At 48.5% G+C, this 20,680-nt stretch overlaps 1 protein-coding gene across 1 annotated transcript in view; it reads right to left on the reverse strand.

The window, feature by feature from the left end:
- Positions 1–5,397: 5,397 nt before the first annotated feature.
- Positions 5,398–20,680, reverse strand: part of LOC147116221 (L-fucose kinase-like) — a 174,182-nt gene continuing 158,899 nt past the window's right edge. Inside the window, exons 3-5 of the mRNA XM_085990960.1 lie at positions 13,520–13,671; positions 10,472–10,512; positions 5,398–7,575 (exon numbers count right to left, since the gene is read on the reverse strand). Of these exons, the coding sequence (XP_085847086.1) occupies positions 7,500–7,575; positions 10,472–10,512; positions 13,520–13,671 (269 nt within the window). The 3' untranslated portion in view covers positions 5,398–7,499. The remainder of the gene's footprint in view (positions 7,576–10,471; positions 10,513–13,519; positions 13,672–20,680) is intronic.

The following is a 20,680-nucleotide window of genomic DNA, read 5'->3' on the forward strand; positions in this document are numbered from 1 at the left end:
CCCGGGGCGAAACCCCGGAAGTCGGGCGCAGGGCAGGTGCGACGAGCTGCTGATTGACGGCAGTCACTCTGGCGCCGGTGAGCTCTTAAAGGGGGAGGGTGCATTTGTGTTTCTGAAAGGCCGGCATTAGTTTGTTATGTGGTACGGGCAGTCCTCCTCCTCCTCCTCCTCCTCGTTGAGCCAAACCAGAAGATCCGTCTCCCACAAAGAAGGAGTGTTGCAACACGGCTGCCGTTTCTACTGCAGGAGGAGTGCCCTTTAATTTGCGCCCCCCGCGCCCCGCATCGGCTGAGCACCGTTCCACTCAACAGTCGCTAGGGGCGCCAGGCGCACAATGGGGCGGCGCGACTCAAGTTCCGGATTGGGGCGCACAAAGGGCGTTGCACGAGGAAATGACGTCATGATCTGCGCGTGCAGCTGAGCGCGCGCAAAGACTTTGCGCCGGCGCTAAATCTCTACTGAAGTTGGGGCGAGGCGCAGATCGCGCAGCGCCCGGGCGCTAGCCGCCTAGCGCTCGACATCTACTCCTCCTAAGGCGCTAACGGCTGGCGCAACCAACTGAATTTCTAGCCCCCAGTCTTTTTTTTGAGAAATGGTGCTAGTACTGTAATGATGAGCTTAGAGACCTGCCATGACGAATTGAGGTTTAAAAACAGCAGACACACAGCAGCGACCAACGCTATGGGACAGCCACTTGTGTTGGGATGTTTGCAACAGGTCAGTGTTTTTCATTCTGTACACATCAATGCCTTCAGTTCACTCATTGCTCATCTACAAGCTTCTCTTCAAAAGCAGATAGTTTGCCTAGCCCAAGATTCTTCTCAGTGACATTTTTCCTGCGAATCAGAGGTGTAGAGAATTCTGATTCCCACGAGTGTTTTATTTTGGGTGAGGTGCCAACAGGTGCCCTGTGAAACCCAAGTGACCATTGCACTACCTCAGGAGAGATGGGGAAGGGAGAAAATGGACAGAAACAAAACGGTGTCTCTTTAGAAGAGGGCTTACTAGAAAGCTGCAGGCACAATCACTGACATTTTAATTTCCATTCCCCCTGCCCCAAATACATAGTGAGTTTTCATCCCTCTCCTCTCCTGAGATCACTGACATCTTACAAAGTATTTACAGCACAGAAACAGACCATTCGGCCCACACAGGTCCATGCTGGTGTTTATGTTCCACGTGAGCCTCCTCCCATCTTACTTCATCTCACCCCATCAACATATCCTTCTATTCCTTTCTCCCTCATGTGCTTATCTAGCATCCCCTTGAATGCATCTATTCGCTATTTGCCTCAACTACTCCCTATGGTAATAAAAACAGAAAATGCTGGAAATATTCAGCCTGACCTGCTGAGTATTTCCAGCATTTTCTGTTTTTAATTTGGATTCCAGCATCCGCAGTACTTTGCTTTTGTACTCCCTGTGGTAGCGAGTTCCACATTCTAACCACTCTCTGGGTAAAGAGGTTTCTCCTGAATTCACTATTGGATTTATTAGTGACTATCTTTATTTATGCCCCCTAGTTCTGGTCTCGCCCACAAGTGGAAGCATCTTCTCTACGTTTACTCTATCAAACCCTTTCATAATCTTGAAGACCTCTATCAGGTAACCCTTCAGCCTTCTCTTTTCTAGAGAAAAGAGCACCAGCCTGTTCAATCTTTCCTGACAAGTATAACCTCTCAGTTCTGATATCATTCTAGTTTCTTGCAGAGCTAGTATTCAACAGCTGTCAACTATCCTACGCCCCTCACCCAAATGACCGCTATTCATTTGTGAGCCTAGGCAACGAGTGTCAGCAGGGTACATAACTAGGAGAGAACATCACAACCGGTCCCAGTCCTGTGTTCACAATACACGTTCCAGCACAGGGTCAATGGGCAGAGTTCAGGAACGGGAAACCCTGGCTTATTTTTCTCTCCTTACCCCAGAAGGGCATGGTAGTGCCGACCATGAACAAAGTAGACCTCAGAGAGACCCCATTCAATTGAGGTAACAGCAAACTTTACTTCAAGCTCAAACAGATAGCAAGCAGCCAGAACAGTCACACATTTATCTGTACTGTGGATTCAGCATCAATCACTTGAAGCGGATTATATTGTACGGAGATTACTATAATAACTCGCTCTTTAAAGGCTGAAGTCAATTATCTTTATTCTGTTAAAGCTCTACCATGGTAAAAAGCCAGTGATTGTCAATACAACTGCTCCTCATCCCAAACCAAAGGGACTATAGTGGAGTTGCTATTTAATCCAAAAATGTTTTGAAACAGATCTGCAAAATGTTTGGCTTTAAACTGTCACTTTTGAAGTGTAATTAAAACTTACCACATTGCTGTAAGTTTTGCTATTATTAATATAACATAAAATCAAAGTATATAAAAATAGGAACAGAGCGTCTGACTTTACAATGGAGACTGAATTACATTGACATGTGCTAATCCACTTAGGCCCTGGTCTCTAACCTTGCCTCACCCTTAGTGCCTTAGTGTCAGGCGTGGCTCAGTGGGTAACACTCTCGCCTCTGAGTCAGAAAGTTGTGGGTTCATGTCCCACAAACATCTAGGCTGACACTCCAGTGCAATACTGAGGGAGTGCTGCATTGTTGGAGGTGCCGTCTTTCAGATGAGATGTTAAACCGAGGGCCCCATCTGCTCTCTCAAGTGGACGTAAAAGATATCATGGCACTATTTCGAAGAGGAGCAGGGGAGTTATCCCTGGTGTCTTGGCCAATATTTATCCCTCAATCAACATAACAAAAACAGATTATCTGGTCATTATCACATTGCTGTTTGTGGGAGTTTGCTGTGCACAATTTGGCTGCTGCGTTTCCTACATTACAACAGTGACTGCACTTCAAAAGTACTTCATTGGCTGTAAAACGCTTTGAGAAGTCCAGTGGTTGTGAAAGGCGCTATATAAATGCAAGTCTTTCCTTCTTTCACTCAAGTCTACATTTGGTGAAATCCCCATGTGCGACATCACAGGTAATCGCCTAATGTAGATTGACCTTATTAAAATAGACATATGTCTGCATACATTTCCTGAGTACAATAACCTACTCCCTACTGTTACATTTTTGTCACACTTTTGTGTCAACTTTGCACCGTTACAAATTCCCATGTATACATTTAGAATGGACTTTGGCAGTGTAAACCTCATCACCCTGTAATTGTACAATCTGACCATTGGGTGGCACCTCCTCACAAATCACTCAGAAGTGAGTGGATACAGGGTTAAGGATGAAGTAAGCAACAGTGAAGCAACTTGGAGAGGAGAATACAGGGTTCAGCAGGTTGTTCCAAAAGGAAACAATGGGGGTAATGATGGTAGGAAGGGGTAGTGGAAGGTGAAGCTGTAGGGAAGAGAGCCACTGAGGGCCACATTTCCCCCTCAACCCCCATCCCAAATATAGTTTGCAGCCATTAGTGGCTCCTATGCCTGCCACACCTGGCACCCACCACTTCCCACCAAAAGGAAAGAAAAAGGAGCCAGAGGCTCCTTCACCATGAACCTGTTTGGCTCCTCTCCTCCTATTCCAACTCTCCTAACAGTTTCTCTGCACAAGGCTTTGTTTGCTTTCAAAATTCAACTTGTTTTTTAAAAAAAAGGCATCAAATTAGAATGAGGCAAGACACTATCTCTGTACCTATGCCTTTATTTTTATCTCTCTCTCATTGATGCTCGTAATTATAATCTCTGTCTCGCAGCTGTAAGCATTTAGCATTTACGTTTTCTAACTGAAAAATACAGGCGAGATAAATAGCTTCAATTTTTTTTGAGAGTTGAACTATTTGCAATAAGTTTCGCTTTCTCTCATCCCCTCTAAAATATACACAATAACATGGAATGAATAAATTTATGATGTATTTTTTTTGAATGTTTTATTTTGCATGTATTCTGGACATCAGAAATTTGAGCTAATGAGGGGGGGGGGAACAAAGCGGGAAATGAAACATTTTCAGAGAGCGCTTTGAGTGGTTTGTGAGGAAGTGCCACCCAGTGGCCAGAAGAGGACAGAGAGAAAAGCAAAAAAAGGGTTCAGGAGAAAGAAAGAGAGACAACAGCAGAAGAGAAGAGACATGGGTGGATAAACAGCAACAAAAGGACAGCAGGCAGGCAAGAAAGAACATATTTTCCAACTTATCAAGAGCAATGCCACAGGAGATTGACTAGTGGGATTTAAAATGACTATTCACACAGATCAGGAAGTTTCAGGTAGGGAACCCCGGGTGTGCAGAGCAGTTTATGGTGGATTACTATGCAGTGACCAAGGGAATATAACATCAGACTCGGCTGTGATGGCTCCCATAATTGAATAGGCTGGCGGCACTCACTGTCCAGGTGCATCCACCTGAGTGAGTTATTCACGTAACTGCGCCCCAGCATGAATTAAAGAATGTGGGTAAGAGGAGGAAATCACAGGAAGAAAATCAGTTTTAAAAAGACTATTGCGGCATGAACAGTAACCTTGGAGTAACCTTGGGCTGCTGTTACAATCCATTTGCTGACACTATGAAAGGCTGTAATTCAATGAAGCAAACTTACTCTTTCATGCACTGGGCTTAATATTTCATGTCCCAGGGTCTACGTTATATTTCATTTTCTTTTAAACCTCAATGAACAGTCTTGATGTTCAGTGTGGCATCTTTTATAACCAGTGGTCGACAGGGAAATTAAGTGAAGAATGTCCGTGTTACTGACAACACAGCCATATCTGAATCTCATCATCAGCTAATGTCCACATACTGAGATTCTGGCACCATCTTTAACTGGCCATTTTATCTTCCGATTCCCTCCCTTCTTTTCCCCCCCTAGTTCCTGAGCTGACTCTTGGTTCAGAGGCACTGGCGGCCCTATGGTTGCTCAAGTAGCCATTCTGTATAAGTGACAGTGAGTATCGCTGGGCTATTCGACCATAGAGGCCATCACAGTTGGGCCTACTCCTGTTTCCCCACCCCCTCCCATTGCCCTGCAGCATTCTCACACACTGTGCAGCAAGGGTTACTGGCGAGCGATCGGGAGTGGGAACTCTGGCTCGCTCTTTCCCCCTGTCTAGTCCAAGGGCACTGAGGCCAGTTGTGGCTCTGACCTGCCTCAGGCCAGCTAAATCATTACAGACCAGCAATTAAACACGCAATGTTGTGGTCCATATTTCCCACTAGCCCACTGTCCATCTATAAATTAACAATTGTATACATTCATGAACAGCTTCTAAAATCCTCTTTGTGATATGCACATAAATCCCCAGCACGGCTAAAAAACACCAGCTTTAGAAAGACTTGCATTTATATAGCGCCTTTAACGATCTCAGGATATCCCGAAGTGCTTTACAGCCAATTAAGTACTTTTGAAGTGTAGTCACTGTTGTAATGTAGGAAATGCGGCAGCCAATCTACGCACAGCAAGCTCCCACAAACAACAATGTGAGAATGACCAGATAATCTGTTTGTTAGTTGAGGGATAAATATTGGCCAGGACACCGGGGAGAATTCCCCAGCTCTTCTTCTAAATAGTGCCAGGAGATCTTTTACGCCCACCTGAGAGGGCAGATGGAGCTTAGGTTTAACGTCTCATCTGAAAGACAGCCCCTCTCTGACAGTGCAACACTGGAGTGTCAGCATGGATTATGTGCTCAAGTCTCTGCAGTGGGACTTGAACCCACAACCTTCTGACTCAGAGGCGAGAGTGCTACCACTGAGCCATGGCTGACACGCTCAGCATGGCTAGTTTGAAGCAGAAAACCAATTTTTTCCTTCTTCTTCCAAGAGTCACAGTAATTGCAGAGATAAGTACTCCGAAGGTTAAATGCTTCCCGTGTTTTTTTTAATTATTTCGCCCAGTCTGGTTGATTCATTTTCGAAGTGATCAGGGACAATTTCCTTTTCTTTTCTTCAAATTTTCTCTCGTCCTCTTCTCCTGCTTGGGCAGGTTCCACAGGCACTAGCTGCCCTCCTGCACAAGTGACCATTCTTCATGTGTGAGCCCAAACAGTGAGCGCAGGCAGGCCATTCAACTTTAGGCTGCATCACACCCAAGCCCAGTCCTAACCTGGCTGACAGTGTTCAACATGAAAGGACATAAAAGGATACGATGAAAGATGGGGAAGTGGGATTTAAGTAACTAACTCCAGTCATAGGGCACAATTGGTCAAATTACCTCCTTCTGTGTTTTTTTTTTATTCATTCAAGGGATGTGTGCGTCAATGGCAAGGTCAGCATTTATTGCCCATCCCTAATTGCCCTCTAGAAGGTGTGGTGAGCCGCCTTCTTGAACCACTGCAGTCCGTGCGGTGAAGGTACTCCCACAGTGCTGTTAGGGAGGGAGTTCCAGGATTTTGACCCAGTGATGATGAAGGATCTGCGACATACTTCCAAATCAGGATGGTGTGTGACTTGGAGGGGAACTTGGCGGTGATGGTGTTCCCATGCGCCTGTTGCCCTTGTCCTTCTAGGTGGAAGAGGTCGCGGGTTTGAGAGGTGCTGCCGAAGAAGCCTTGGCGAGTTGCTGCAGTGCATCTTGTAGATGGTACACACTGCAGCCACGGTGCGCCGGTGGTGGAGGGAGTGAATGTTTAAGGTGGTGGATGGAGTGTCAATCAAGCGGGCTGCTTTGTCCTGGATGGTATCGAGCTTTTTGAGTGTTGTGGAAAGTATTCCATCACACTCCTGACTTGTGTCTTGTAGATGGTGGAAAGACTTTGGGGAGTCAGGAGGTGAGACACTTGCCACAGAATACCTAGCCTCTGACCTGCTCTTGTCACAGTATTTATGTTGCTGGTCCAGTTCTTCTTCTCCTTCTTAGGCAGTCCCTCGGAACCGAGGATGACTTGTTTCCACATTAAAAATGAGTTCGCAGGTGACTGATGAGTCCAATGCGGGACCTACAGTCTCTGTCACAGGTGGGGCAGACGGTGGTTGAAGGGGCGGGTGGGTGGGGTGCTTGGGTTGACGTGTGCTCCTTGCGCTGCCTGCGCTTGGCTTCTGCTTGCTCCCGGCGAAGAGACTCAAGGTGTTCGGCGCCTTCCCGGATGCTTCTCCTCCACTTTGTGCGGTCTTGGGCCAGGGATTCCCAGGTGTCGGTGGGGATGTTTCTATATCACTCTTCAGCACACCATCAACTTTTTTTAAATTCTTGGGCTGTGGATGAAATGAAGGTTCACCTGAAACACTGCAACAGACCGTCCCATCTGAAGCAGACATGCCTGACAAAACAGCACTCCCCCTGCTGCTCTGGTGTCTCAGCTTAAATGATGCAATCAAATCCGAGAGTGGGGATTTAATCAACAACTTTTTGACTACCTCATTAAAGTATGTTGCTGTAAACTTGTATCGGTTTACTGAAGAAATGTTTACAACTGGAGTGTCTTACAGTTTGTATCAGCACAATAACATCTTACGTAAGTGATTTCTTTCCTTTTTTGTCCTCGGTCCCCTTGCCATACATCTAGTTGGTGGAAGCATAATGGCCTGGTGGGCTGAAAAATGTGACATCACTGGGTTCATCATCGTGGGAAAGCACCAAGCAAAGGCAACGAGGGATGGGCAATAAATGCTGGCCTTGCCACCGATGCCCAGATCCTATAAGCGAATAAAAAAAATAAAAATAATTTCCATTCCAGGAAAGTTGTCCTTGGTGCCACCTTTCCACATATCCCTACCAGCCAGTTGAGCTATTCTAGACGTAAACAAACTTGCTGCGTTTTCTGGTGAAATCAGAATAAGTGTTCGGAAACGTGGCCTCAGAGCAGATTGTCTGTTAGAAAAGAGCTCGGACCCCTTGCGCCGAAGTGACGTAAGAAAACTACTAGGCACTTGGTCTAAGCGTTAAACAAAGCTTTAATCAACTGTTTTACAACATGGAGGTCTAGTTGTGTCCTTCACTAGTTCCTGTTAAGAATGTCCTGCGCAAGCTGGGCCCGTGCCCAAATATTTATACTCTTCCTGGACAGCGCCACCCGTAGGCCGCTCAGTATTATTTCATAAATCTTTCTTTCATGAATGACTAATTCATGTCACCGAGTATCGGTTATTTTGTAACCTCGATGCGGTGGATTTTTTTCTTAAATTGTGATTACTGTTGTTCAAAAGAGATTTTCAGGGTAGAGTCATGGGTGCAGAATCCGATTGAATCTGAGTTTTTAAAATACCATCCAGTCAGTTTTTGCCCTCCTACAGTAAAATGAGACCTTCGAACAGGTATTTTTGTGAATATTTTTTGGTTTCAGAGACGTGTGGTGGTTATTTCTTTTGCTCGTTCTATTTTGTGAGCGAGACGAGGCAAATACTTCCGAGTTCAATGTAGGCAAATATATAAAAACATCAACCAATTTGAGTTGATATCAGCGTCTTGAAAAGGGAGGGAAATCAAATTTTAAATACAAAAATCTTAAAAAGCGAATTGTGTGATCATTTTGTGGCCGGCGTCTGCGTGCATTTCGAAGGCCACTTTTGTTGGATGAGAATGTGTGGGCGGGCGGGTTTCGAGCACACAATCCATTTTAATCCGAGGTTTACGCATTATCACCCGGTGACATCGAGTGGATTTTTACTAACTCTTGAATGTCTTTTAACTTTTAACTATCTCTTGTTGGAGATGGTCATTGTCCTGCATTTGTGTGGCGCGAATGTTACTTGCCACTTATCAGCCCAAGCCTGAATGTTGTCCAGGTCTTGTTGCATGCGGGCACGGGCTGCTTCATTATCTGGGGAGTTGCAAATGGAACTGAACACTGGTGTGGTATGGTATGGTGCGGTACATAGGATTACATAGGATATACGGCACAGAAACAAGCCATTCGGCCCAACAAGTCCATGCCGGCGTTTATGCTCCCCTCGAGCCGCCTCCCGTTTTTCCTCATCTAAATCTATCAGCATAACCCTCTATTCCCTTCTCCCTCATATGCTTGTCTAGCCTCCCCTTAAATGCATCTATACTATTCACTTCAACCACTCCCTGTGATAGCGAGTTCCACATTCTCACCACTCTTTGGGTAAAGAAGTTTCTTCTGAATTCCCTATTGGATTTCTTGGTGACTATCTTATATTGATGGCCTCTAGTTATGCTCTTCCCCACAAGTGGAAACATTCTCTCTGTATCCACTCTATCAAAACCTTTCATAATTTTAAAGACCTCTATTAGGTCACCCCTCAGCCTTCTTTCTTCAAACGAAAAGAGACCCAGCCTGTTCATCCTTTCCTGATATGTATACCCTCGCATTTCTAGTAACATCCTTGTAAATCTTCTCTGCACCTTCTCCAGTGCCTCTATATCCTTTTTATAATATGGCAACCAGAACTGTACGCAGTACTGTAAGTGTGGTCTAACCAAGGTTCGATACAGGTTCAGCATAACTTCCTTACTTTTCAATTCTATCCCTCTAGAAATAAACCCTCGTGCTTGGTTTGCTTTTTTTTTGTGGTACAGTATGGTGAGGTCTGGTATGGTCTAGTGTGGTGTGGTGTGGTGTGGTATGGTACGGTGTGGTATGGTATGGTACGGTGTGGTATGGTACGGTGTGGTATGGTACGGTGTGGTGTGGTATGGTATAGTATGGTATGGTGTGGCATGGTACGATACGGTGTGGTGTGGTGTGGTATGGTATGGTGTGGCATGGTACGATACGGTGTGGTATGGTGTGGTGTGGTATGGTATGGTATGGCATGGTGTGGTATGGTGTGGCATGGTATGGTATGGTGTGGCATGGTATGGTATGGTATGGTGTGGCATGGTACAGTGTGGTATGGTATGGTGTGGTGCGGTATGATGTGGTGAGGTCTGGTATGGTATGGCATGGTGTGGTATGGTGTGGCATGGTATGGTGTGGTGTGGTATAGTATGGTGTGGCATGGTACAGTGTGGTATGGTATGGTATGGTGTGGTGTGGTGTGGTATGGTGTGGTGTGGTATGGTATGGCATGGTGTGGTATGGTGTGGCATGGTATGGTGTGGTGTGGTATGGTGTGGCATGGTATGGTGTGGTATGGTATGGTGTGGCATGGTACAGTGTGGTATGGTATGGTATGGTGTGGTGTGGTGTGGTATGGTGTGGTGTGGTATGGTATGGCATGGTGTGGTATGGTGTGGCATGGTATGGTGTGGTGTGGTATGGTGTGGCATGGTATGGTGTGGCATGGTATGGTATGGTGTGGCATGGTACAGTGTGGTATGGTATGGTATGGTGTGGTGTGGTGTGGTGCGGTATGATGTGGTGAGGTCTGGTACACAAATAACCAAGAGGAGGAAAGGGCAGAAAATCATCACACCATTTTAAAACAATAATTCCCCTTCACCCATTCCTTCCCCCCCACTGAGGTTTTTCTCTTCTCTTGAAGGTATTGACTCTCTCTGATATACAGTCCCACAGGCACTTGCAGAACCAAAGTGGCCATTCAATACATGCAAACCTAGACCATGAGTATCAGCAGACTATTTGACCATAGAGGGCATCACAGCCAAGCCTAATCCTCTGCTCACCTCACATCCACACACGTGAAGATTCCATCCAAGGTCCATTTCTACAGAAAGAAGGATGAAGTTGTGAATGGAAATACCCTGGAAAATTCCGTAATCCCTGTTAATAAGAATGTAATTTGGCAGTGACACTAGCAGCCCTGACCAATGGGTATAGGTCATGAGCAGGGACTCTGGCTAAACTTTCTTGTCTCCTCTTCCCAGGGGTGCTGAGGCTAATTACAACATCTGTTTATATAACCTAAAAAGAAACATTTAAAATGGAAGGAAATTAAATAGATGGAAAAGCTGAGATACAGTCACAGGAATTCATTGGAGGGAATGAGATATAATGTAATTGAAGGGATAAGTCCACCCAGCATTAAATTCTCCTTTCAAGATGACAACTTGTGCACTTCATGTAGGAAATGATCATTAGAGATTTTAAGGCTTTGCTAGCAACTTGAGTACTGAAATATTAATTTGGGACACCATCACCTTCAGGAATGTGTTATAATTAAATTGCTGAAACTTTCAGAGGGACCAAGATGCTGCACATCATCAACAATTCTCACTGATTTAATTAATTTGTGTGTGTGCGTTCCTCAATAATGTCGTTGGTTACTACCAGAAGGCAAGACCGTCTTCTCAAAGTGCCGCAGGAGAATAAGCACCTGCAAAACAGTTCATAAATACTGCAGGACAGAAGAGCTATTTTGAGAGGATATAAATGAAATGGCAAGATCTGCATGGGTTCTCTTCAATTGCTTTCCGAGAAATAAATGAGACTCCGCACTTGGCTGTGCAAAACCAGTGTGTTGCATGCAATATTACAAAACAGATTATTAACACAAATCCTCGCATTTCCTTTTCCACCTTAAGAAGCTCATTGATCTAGTTCCATACAACAGCCCAGCCACATATATTTGAATGCACGTACTTGATATCATGAAGAGAATACACAACCAGGAATACTCCCAAGGAGAGCACAGATAAAGAGTCAATTGGTGGTACAAAAACAATTTGGCAAAAAATATATAATCTGATAGAACCAAGCTTGTTTGTGTTCTCACCCAATAGCCACATGTGCACTTTTCTGCTGGGATCACTGGATTACGATTAGAAGTAGGAACACAGCTTAATTAGTGTCAGCCATGGCTCAGTGAAAGCACTCTCGCCTCTCTTCCCAGTGTCCTGACAAATATTTATCAGCAGTGTGTATTTGCAACACCAAAGTCCTGATTGATCTCCTTGGATGACAAGACAAGATTTCTGATTGGCTCCCTTGGAGGACAAGCCACACCCAGCAGTTTGTCTGGAATGTGTAATTAGATCCTGCCTGAGTATTTAAGAACTTTGCAATGTGCAATTTGATCAATTCCTTCTGACTGCCAGACTCCAGACAGAGCTCACAGTACTGCTTTCAGAGAACCCTCGCGGGTTAGGACCTTATCTCCCACCCCCACCAACATGCTCCTGACCACCCCTCCAACAAGTTCCTGACCTCCCCTCCCCGACCCCACCGAGTTCTTGACCTTCTCCCCCTGCCCAAGTTCCTGATCTTCTCCTCCCACCCCCCAAGTTCCTGACCTTCTCCCCCACCCCAATAAGTTCCTGACCTTCTCCCCCCTCCCCTGCCATAGATGGGCATTGTATGTGGGTCACAGATTTTTAACAGGTTTATTGGGTATGAAGTGAATAGTGACAGTGTCATGACTTCCGGATTTCGTCCAGTCCAATTATGTTACTTGCCGCACATGCGTCGGGCTTTCCGAGAAATCAACCAGGTCTAGGAGGAGGAGAGGGAGAACGTGGTGCAGGTGTAAAGGGGTGGGGTTGGAAGAACATGGATCCACATCTAATAGGGCAGGGAGAACATGATCCATCTTCCCATCTGGATCACGTTCTCACTCTCTTCCCCTTCCCCCTTTAGACCTGGTTCACATTCTTCCCCCATCCCCACTGTTCTCTCCGTGATTTTCCCCCCCACCCTCCCGAGTTCCTGACCTTCTCTCACCTGAGCTCCTGACCTCCTCTCCCCCGCTTTGATCCCCTCTCCTCTCTCATTTGCTCTCCTCTCTCATCCCCTTTGATCACCTCTCCCCTCCACCCCCTGCCCACCAACCCGATTCCTTGATCTTCTCTGCATGGAGCCGAGGAAAGCATGGCAGTGCAGGCCACAGCACCATTGGGTACTGCGCACGCGCGACCAGATCGAGTGTGCATGCGCAGTACCAAATAGGCAGAGAGTCAAAAAGGCAGTGCAAATAATCACTCCGATATTTATCACTCAACCAACATCACTAAAACAGATGATCTAGTCATTGTTCCTTTGCTGTTTGTGGGAGCTTGCTGCGCGCAAATTGGCTGGTTTGTTTCCTACATTGCAACAGTGACTACACTTCAAAAAGTACTTCATTGGCTGTAAAGAGCATTGGGACATCCTGAGTCTTTCTTTCTTGATTATCCTTTCCCTAATTCAAAAGTACTGCGGCCAATCACAGCATCCCAACTGGCACCCTGCCTAAGATCAGCTAACTTACCACAGCCCAGGAGTTGAGCCTGGGATCTGGTTTATACGGCTTAACACCACACTATCCAATGCACTTACATGCTGAACCATCGGGGAAGCTGACAGTTTAACAGAGGTGTTCAAAATGATGAGGGGTTTTAATAGAGTAAATAAGGAGAAACAATTTCCACTGGCGGGTGGGTCGGTAACCAGAGGACACAGATTTAAGGTCATTGGCAAAACAACCAGAAGGCAGATGAGGAGAATTTTTTTACGCAATATGTTGTTATGATCTGGAATGCACTGCCTGAAAGGGCGGTGGAAGCAGATTCAATAATAACTTTCAAAAGGGAATTGGATAAATACTTTTAAAGGAAAAATTGTCAAGGCTATGGAGAAAGAGCAGGGGGAGTGGGACTAATTGGATAGTTCTTTCAAAGAGCCGGCACAATTGGTGCTGTAAGATTCTTTGATTCTATAAGCTGTAAACTTGCCTTTGATTCATCACCACAAAAGCATACTTCTTAACTTGCACACTTGCTGATAGTAATCCAACGTACCGTATATCCTGCCCTGGCACTGAGATGTTCTGCAGCTACCAACAATGCATTGAGGGTGGCACCACCACTGCCAACATGAGCCTCGGGATCCTCAGCGGTAAGTAGGACCACACCAGGAGCGATGGACCCTTTGTGTTGGCGGATTTCAAGTTCTGGAAGAAAAAGGGATGAGAATCAAGTGAGAATGTTTGATCGGACCGGTCATCAATGACAGTAGTGATATGACTCTCTCTGACATTACAGTATTGGGCTCTCATTTATTGTTTTTTCTAGTTAGAGGCTGGGTATTCTGCGGTGAGTGTCTCACCTCCTGACTCCCCAAAGCCTCTCCACCACCTACAAGGCACAAGTCAGGAGTGTGATGGAATACTCTCCATTTCCATGGATGAGTGCAGCTCCAACAACACTCAAGAAGCTCGACACCATCCAGGACAAAGCAGCCCACTTGATTGGCACCCCATCCACCACCTTAAACATTCACTCCCTCCACTACCGGCATACTGTGGCTGCAGTGTGTACCATCTACAAGATGCACTGCAGGACCTTGCAAAGGCTTCTTTGGCAGCACCTCCCAAACCCGCGACCTCCACCACCTAGAAGGACAAGGGCAGCAGGCGCCTGACAACACCACTACCTCCAAGTTCCCCCCCAAGTCACACATTAATCTTGTGTTGGACATTTATTGTCGTTCCTTCATCGTCGCTGGGTCAAAATTCTGGAACCTAACAGCACTATAGGAGCACCTTCATCACATGGTTCAAGAAGGCGGCTCACCACCACCTTCTCAAGGGCAACAAATGCTGGCCTTGCTAACAATACCCATATTACAAGAATGAATTAAAAAACATCTGTGCTGATTGAAAACATCCTAGAAAACCAAAGTAACATACCAGTCTACATAAAATACACGGCTTTAAAATAATAGTCCCTCCAACTCGTTGTCACAGGGCTTATTTAGCTTATTGGTACTAATAGGTTATAAAGGGTACAATCATAGAAAGAAAGACCTTGGCCTAGAAATTCAGTATAGCCACGTTTGGGGCGCTACAGCCGGGCGGCCGCTAAAGTTTGCGCCCGGCGCAACTTAGCGCCACCTTCGCCAATATTCAGTGGCATCGCCCCAAGAGGTTGCTGCTGCGCTAAAACAGGCGATGCACGACTATCATTAGGCGCTAAGCCGGCGGCCCGGGGCGATACCCCCGAGGGCGGGCGCAGCGCAGGTGCGGCGAGTTGCTGATTGAAGGCAGACACTCTGGCGCCGGTGAGCTCTTAAAGGGGGAGGGTGGATTTGTTTGGCTGCCACGCCCTGCACACTGCAGCCCTGAAGCAAGGCCTGACCACTGCTGCTTGATCTGTACAACGCCCAGGACAATGGAGAAGGCCAGGGAGAGAGCGCAGCGCTTCAGCGAGGGTGACCTGAGGGTGCTGGTTGGCGCAGTGGAGCGCAGGTGCCATGTTCTGTTCCCTGAAGGTGGCAGGAGGCCGCTGCCCAGCGCCTATCGGAAAGCCTGGAGGGAGGTGTCAAACAGGGTGACCTCCAACAGCGTGGTTGCCAGGACTCCTGTACAATGACGAAAAAAGTTCAACGACCTCACTCGGGTTGTCAGGGTGAGTACCCTTTCCAGTGTCCTCCTCATCCCTGCATGTGCACCTCAGTTTATGGGCAAAGGGACCTGAAAGCCCTAATGCCCAGCCCTCATCCAGCAGCTATGGGACTGTCATGAAAATCACTTGCACATTCAGGACTTTACACACTGTCAGGGCTATTCCACCATGGGAGGCAGTGCAGACAAGATCAGGGCTTCACACTGTCAGGGCTAGTCCACCATGGGAGGCAGTGCAGACAAGATCAGGGCTTCACACTGTCAGGGCTAGTCCACCATGGGAGGCAGTGCAGACAAGATCAGGGCTTCACACTGTCAGGGCTAGTCCACCATGGGAGGCAGTGCAGACAAGATCAGGGCTTCACACTGTCAGGGCTAGTCCACCATGGGAGGCAGTGCAGACAAGATCAGGGCTTCACACTGTCAGGGCTAGTCCACCATGGGAGGCAGTGCAGGCAAGATCAGGGCTTCACACTGTACTTAGAGGCCGTCCTTTCTCTTGCAGGGCAAGGTGGCGCACAACCGAAGGCAGCAGCGTGAGACCGGGGGAGGCCATCCTGACCTCAAACAGCTCTCCGACCTGGAGCAGCATGTGAAGCGCATTATGTCAGGCCGGCTGATTGGCCCCGTCGCCAGTGGAGATGCCGACCCTGTTGTGGGCCCCAATGGTAAGGGCATCACGTTTTTGACCTCTCTCTTTCCACTTGCGCCTCAGAACAGCATCCTTTGCCACTGTCGGACCAATGCAGTGCATAGCAGCACTCATGCCTCCCTCGCTGCCGCCCTGTCCTCACTCTAAAGCAACTCTTGTGCCTCCCTGCTTTCAGATGCTGAATCGCCAGGTGAGGAGGCGGGCCCTCAAGCTGGCACTGTGAGTGAATCGGAGGGCGAGGAGGAGGAAGAGGAAGCCGGACCATCAGTGCCACCCTCAGCCGAGGCAGCCCATGGCGATGATGGGGACACGTCTTCCCTGGAGGGGAGCAGGGGGAAGGGTTGGAGGAGAGTGAAGCTCCGGGGCCCAGCGGGCTGCAGCAACGCGGGAGGGGTGGGGAAGCTCGGCGGCCTTCTCCCTGGAGGGTGAGTGCGGCCTCCAGTCCTGCTACGGTGAGCGCAGAGGAGGTGCGGCTCCTAGCGGAAATGGCCGCCCAGGCTGAGCGCAGGCACACTGAGCTCATGGCTGCAGTGGCAAGGATGCCTGACTCCATAGAGTCACTGTCAAGGAGTGTGCAGGAATTCGGGGCAGCACAGGCCAGGAGTCTGCAACAATTCAGTGCAGCACAGGCCAGGAGTCTACAACAATTCAGTGCAGCACAGGCCAGGAGTCTGCAGGACTTCGCGGCAGCACAGGCGGCTTCTAGCCAAGTGCTCAGTCGTGCCGTGCATTCACTGGCTGGTGTCATACGGACACAGACCAGGGCCACACGGGCACTAACTGCTGCCACCCTCGCTGGATCGGCCAGGCATCGCCAGGGCACTCGCCGTGCCGCAGCAGCCCCGCAGTCTGTGCTTCAGCAGATTGCTGCGCATGCTGCAGTGCTGGCCCGTGCGAGTGCCAATGTATCAGGCGACCAGGGAGTACCTGTGATCTGTCAGGTTGGCAGCATTCCTGCAGCCGAAACTGTCACTCCTCCATTGCAGCTGCCACCAGCCGCTGGACAGACTGCTGCCGCCCAAGCAGAGTTGGAGCAGTCAGCAGCCGGCCCCTCCAGGCCCAGAGCTGGTCCAGGCCGACCCCCAAGGGCATCTGCCATCTCGCCATCTGACCCTCAACAGCCTTCCCCCAGCCTTGCTGCAGCCACTGGGGTCCCATTGAGGAGGAGCTGCAGGGCGGGCAGGGGCCAGTCACGGATGCGAAACGCATCACCATCGCGGGGGAAAAAGTAGAAGGTGTGGCCAAATGTTTTGTTTCACTTGTAAAGGCCGAGACTGGTCTATTTGTTTTTTTGGAAAGGCCGAGACTGGTCTATTTGTTTTTTTGGAAAGGCCGAGACTGGTCTATTTGTTTTTTTGGGAGGGGCTTCTCTCCATTAGTTTGTTATGTGGGAAGGGCACAGAGCTATCAAAGTAATAAATTTTCTGAAATCGCACTGTCCATGCTTTCTTTTGGAAGTCCTGGTTGCCCTGCTCGGCTGAGGGCTTGTGGAGCGGCGACATTCATCTTGTGCCATTAAGCCATTCCCTGAGAGGGGGCCTAGAACCGACGTGCAATAAGCCGCCGACGGGCGGCCCTTGCACTTTCTGCCTCCCTCCTGTGCTGGTCCTCCTCCTCCTCCTCCTCCTCCTCTGGTGATCCTCCAATGTCTGGTGGCAGTGGCTGAGTCCTGCGGATAGCCAGGTTGTGCAGCATGCAGCACACGACAACGAAATGGGAGACTCGCTCAGGCGAGTACTGTAGGGCTCCTCCGGAACGATCCAGACAGCGGAACCGTTGCTTCAGGACGCCGATTGTTTGCTCAATGATGTTCCTGGTTGCTTGGTGGCTGTCATTGTATCCCTCTTCAGCAAGGGTGCGGGGCACACGGAGCGGGGTCAGCAGCCAGGTGCACAAAGGATAGCCTTTGTCCCCGAGAAGCCATCCTCGTGGGTGAGGCTGGGCCTGGAACATGTCTGCCACAGAAGTCTGGCGCAGGATGAAGGCATCGTGGCTGCTGCCTGGAAAGCGGGCATTGACAGCTAGGATGATCTGCCTGTGGTCACACACCAACTGCACGTTGAGCGAATGGTAGCCCTTCTGGTTGCGGTAATCCTCGGCATTCTCTAGAGGTGCCCGCAAAGCCACATGCGTGCAGTCAATGGCGCCCTGCACCATGGGGAAGCCCGCTAATGCTGCAAAGCCCATTGCACGCTGTTGCTGCTTGTCAACGGTCATGGAGAAGGAGATGAACTGACGTCTCCTTCTGAAAAGGGCATTGGTCACCTGGCGGATGCAGCAATGTACCGCAAACTGGGAGATGTTGGAAATGTCCCCAGTAGCGGATTGGAAGGAGCCGGTGGCATAGAAGTTGAGAGACACCGTCACCTTCACTGCCACCGACAGAGACGTCCTGCTCCTCAGCTGTGGCTGCAGATCTCCGCAAAGCAGGTGGCAGATCTCAGTGACCACCACCCTTCTGAATCGCAGCCTCCGAACACACTGCTCGTCAGACATGTTCAGATATGAGAACTGCTGGCGGTATACCCTGGGTGGGTAAGGCCTCCTTTGCTGACGCCTGTTGCCCCTTCTCCATCTGGCCATGACTGGCACTCTCTCACGGCGTCTCTGAGCCCTTTGAATGCAATGGAGAAGCCCAACGTTTCCATCCATTGCAGCCCCCATTATATGTTTCCAATCAATGCTATGGCTCTGAAGTTAAAGACAAGTGCAAAGCTGTGGCCTGAAGCCACAAGTACCTGTGCGAGTGTTGAGCCAAACCAGAAAGCTCTCTACCTTTGTCTCTCTCCAAAGATCCGTCTCTCACAAAGAAGGAGTGTTGCAAAATGGCTGCCATTTCTACTGCAGGAGGAGTACCCTTTAATTAGCGCCCCCCGCGCCCCGCAGCGACTGGGAACCGTTCCCCTCTACCAGTCGCTAGGGGCGCCAGGCGCATAATAGGCCGGCGCCACTGAATTTCCGGTTTGGGGCGCACAAAGGGCATTGCACCATGAAATGACGTCAGGATCTGCGCGCGCAGCTGAGCGCGCGCAAAGGCTTGGCGCCGCCGCTAAATCTTAACTGAAGTTGGCGCGAGGCGCAGATCGCGCTGCGCCCGGGCGCTAGCCGCTTAGCACCCCACATCTCCTCCTCCTAAGGCGCTAGCGGCTGGCGCAAACAACTGAATTTCTAGGCCCTTGTGTTCATACAGTGCTGTGACAAAAACACAGCAAGTTTGTCCATGATGGATTTTTTTTACTGGATTCTTTCCTGCCAGTCACGGTACACACAGTAAGCTGATTTTCCAAACTGTGAGAAATATACATTACAATCAGGTGTCAGCCATGGCTCAGTGGTAGCACTCTTGCCTCTGAGTCAGACGGTTGTGGGTTCATGTGCTACTCCAGGGACTTCAACACAAAATCTAGACTGACACTCCAGTGCAGTACTGAGAGAGTGCTGCACTGTCAGAGGTGCTGTCTTTCGGATGTGACATTAACCTAACGCCACTTTTGTCCTCTTGGGTGGAGGTAAAAGGGTCAATGGAATTGAGTATAATGGAAATAAACAATGTTAACTGATTTAAAGGATGGCAGTTTAAGTTGTAGCGTAAATTCAAGGTAGAGGTAAAGGAGCTGGAGCAGTGAGGCACTTGAGCTGGCAGAGAAGGAATCTCGTCAGCGAGTCTGGTGACAGTACAGTTGATCAGCCCATACCTTAGAATCATAGAATGGTTACAGCATGGAAGTAGGCCATTCGATCCGTCGAGCCCGTGCCGACTCTCAGCCAGTCTCACTCCCCTGCCCTTTCCCTGTAGCTCTGCAAATTTTTTTCCTTCAGATACTTATCCAACTCCCTTTTGAAAGATCAGATTGAGTCTGCCTCCACCACCCTTTCAGGCAGTGCATTCCAGATCTTAGCTACTCTTGCGTTGCTCAAGGACTTCCGAAGGTTTCAAGGGCGGGGGGTGGGGGGGGGGCGGGGGCTTGCATCTGGAGCAGCTACAAACACACTAATCCTTTGGTAATGAGATGAGAGTGAGGTCACCATATCGCCCACCTCACAATTCTGGAACTCCACTTGATGGAGGTTGAAAAAGAACTGCTCGTGGATGGTGGATCTTACTCCTGGTACTGTACCTGCTCAGATCCTCCAGTCTGAGGAGGGGGTGAGAGCTGTGTTCTGGAGGGCCATAACATGTAGGCTTCTTCTTGCTTATCGGGGCAGAAATAGGCTGTGGGGGCGAGAGGCCTTCTACCAGCTGTTTATGGACAGCTGCCCACAGGCCCCAATGCCCCAACCATTACTGGGGACTGAGGGCTTGGCTCTCCTTCCCTTCAAGCACAAGGGCCAGTCAAGGCGAACGTGGGGCCTAGGGTAATGACTGGAAGCTGGAAACACAGCTCAGACAGAGTGTACTTCAAGCAGAGAACCAGCCCTAATGTGTTTTCAGGGATATTTACAGAGCTACAATGATGCATTTAATATAATATATAGAACTTTAATGCTGTTTCTCACACAAATTTATTGCAGAAATGTAATACAAATTTCCAAGTGGTTTCCAACAGCAATTGCTGTAAACGGCACTACTCTAGGGATATCTCGATGCCTTGACAATAAATGGATTGGGACCGTGAATTGTTGAGTCTGTGTTTCCAAATGTAGTTATGCTGAATAACTGGACACAGACTACAGAAATAATTAAATAGGTCTTTAGTAATTGAGGGTCAGGGCTGAACTGGAATACACTTTGCTCCACAGGGTTTATATACCGGTGTGGTCACCACCGGTACTACAATGTACAGGAGCCATCAAAAAGTAGTCCATCACCTTAAGGTATCCTCTTAAGGTGGTACAGGTTACATACACTACAATTCCTCCCCTTTTAGCTTAACAGTGTACACCCCAATTTAAACATTACATGGA

Source organism: Somniosus microcephalus, chromosome 6 (assembly GCF_052327205.1).
Source record: "Somniosus microcephalus isolate GS21.2 chromosome 6, FLI_Smic_1.0, whole genome shotgun sequence".
NCBI classification, from domain to species: Eukaryota; Metazoa; Chordata; class Chondrichthyes; order Squaliformes; family Somniosidae; genus Somniosus; species Somniosus microcephalus.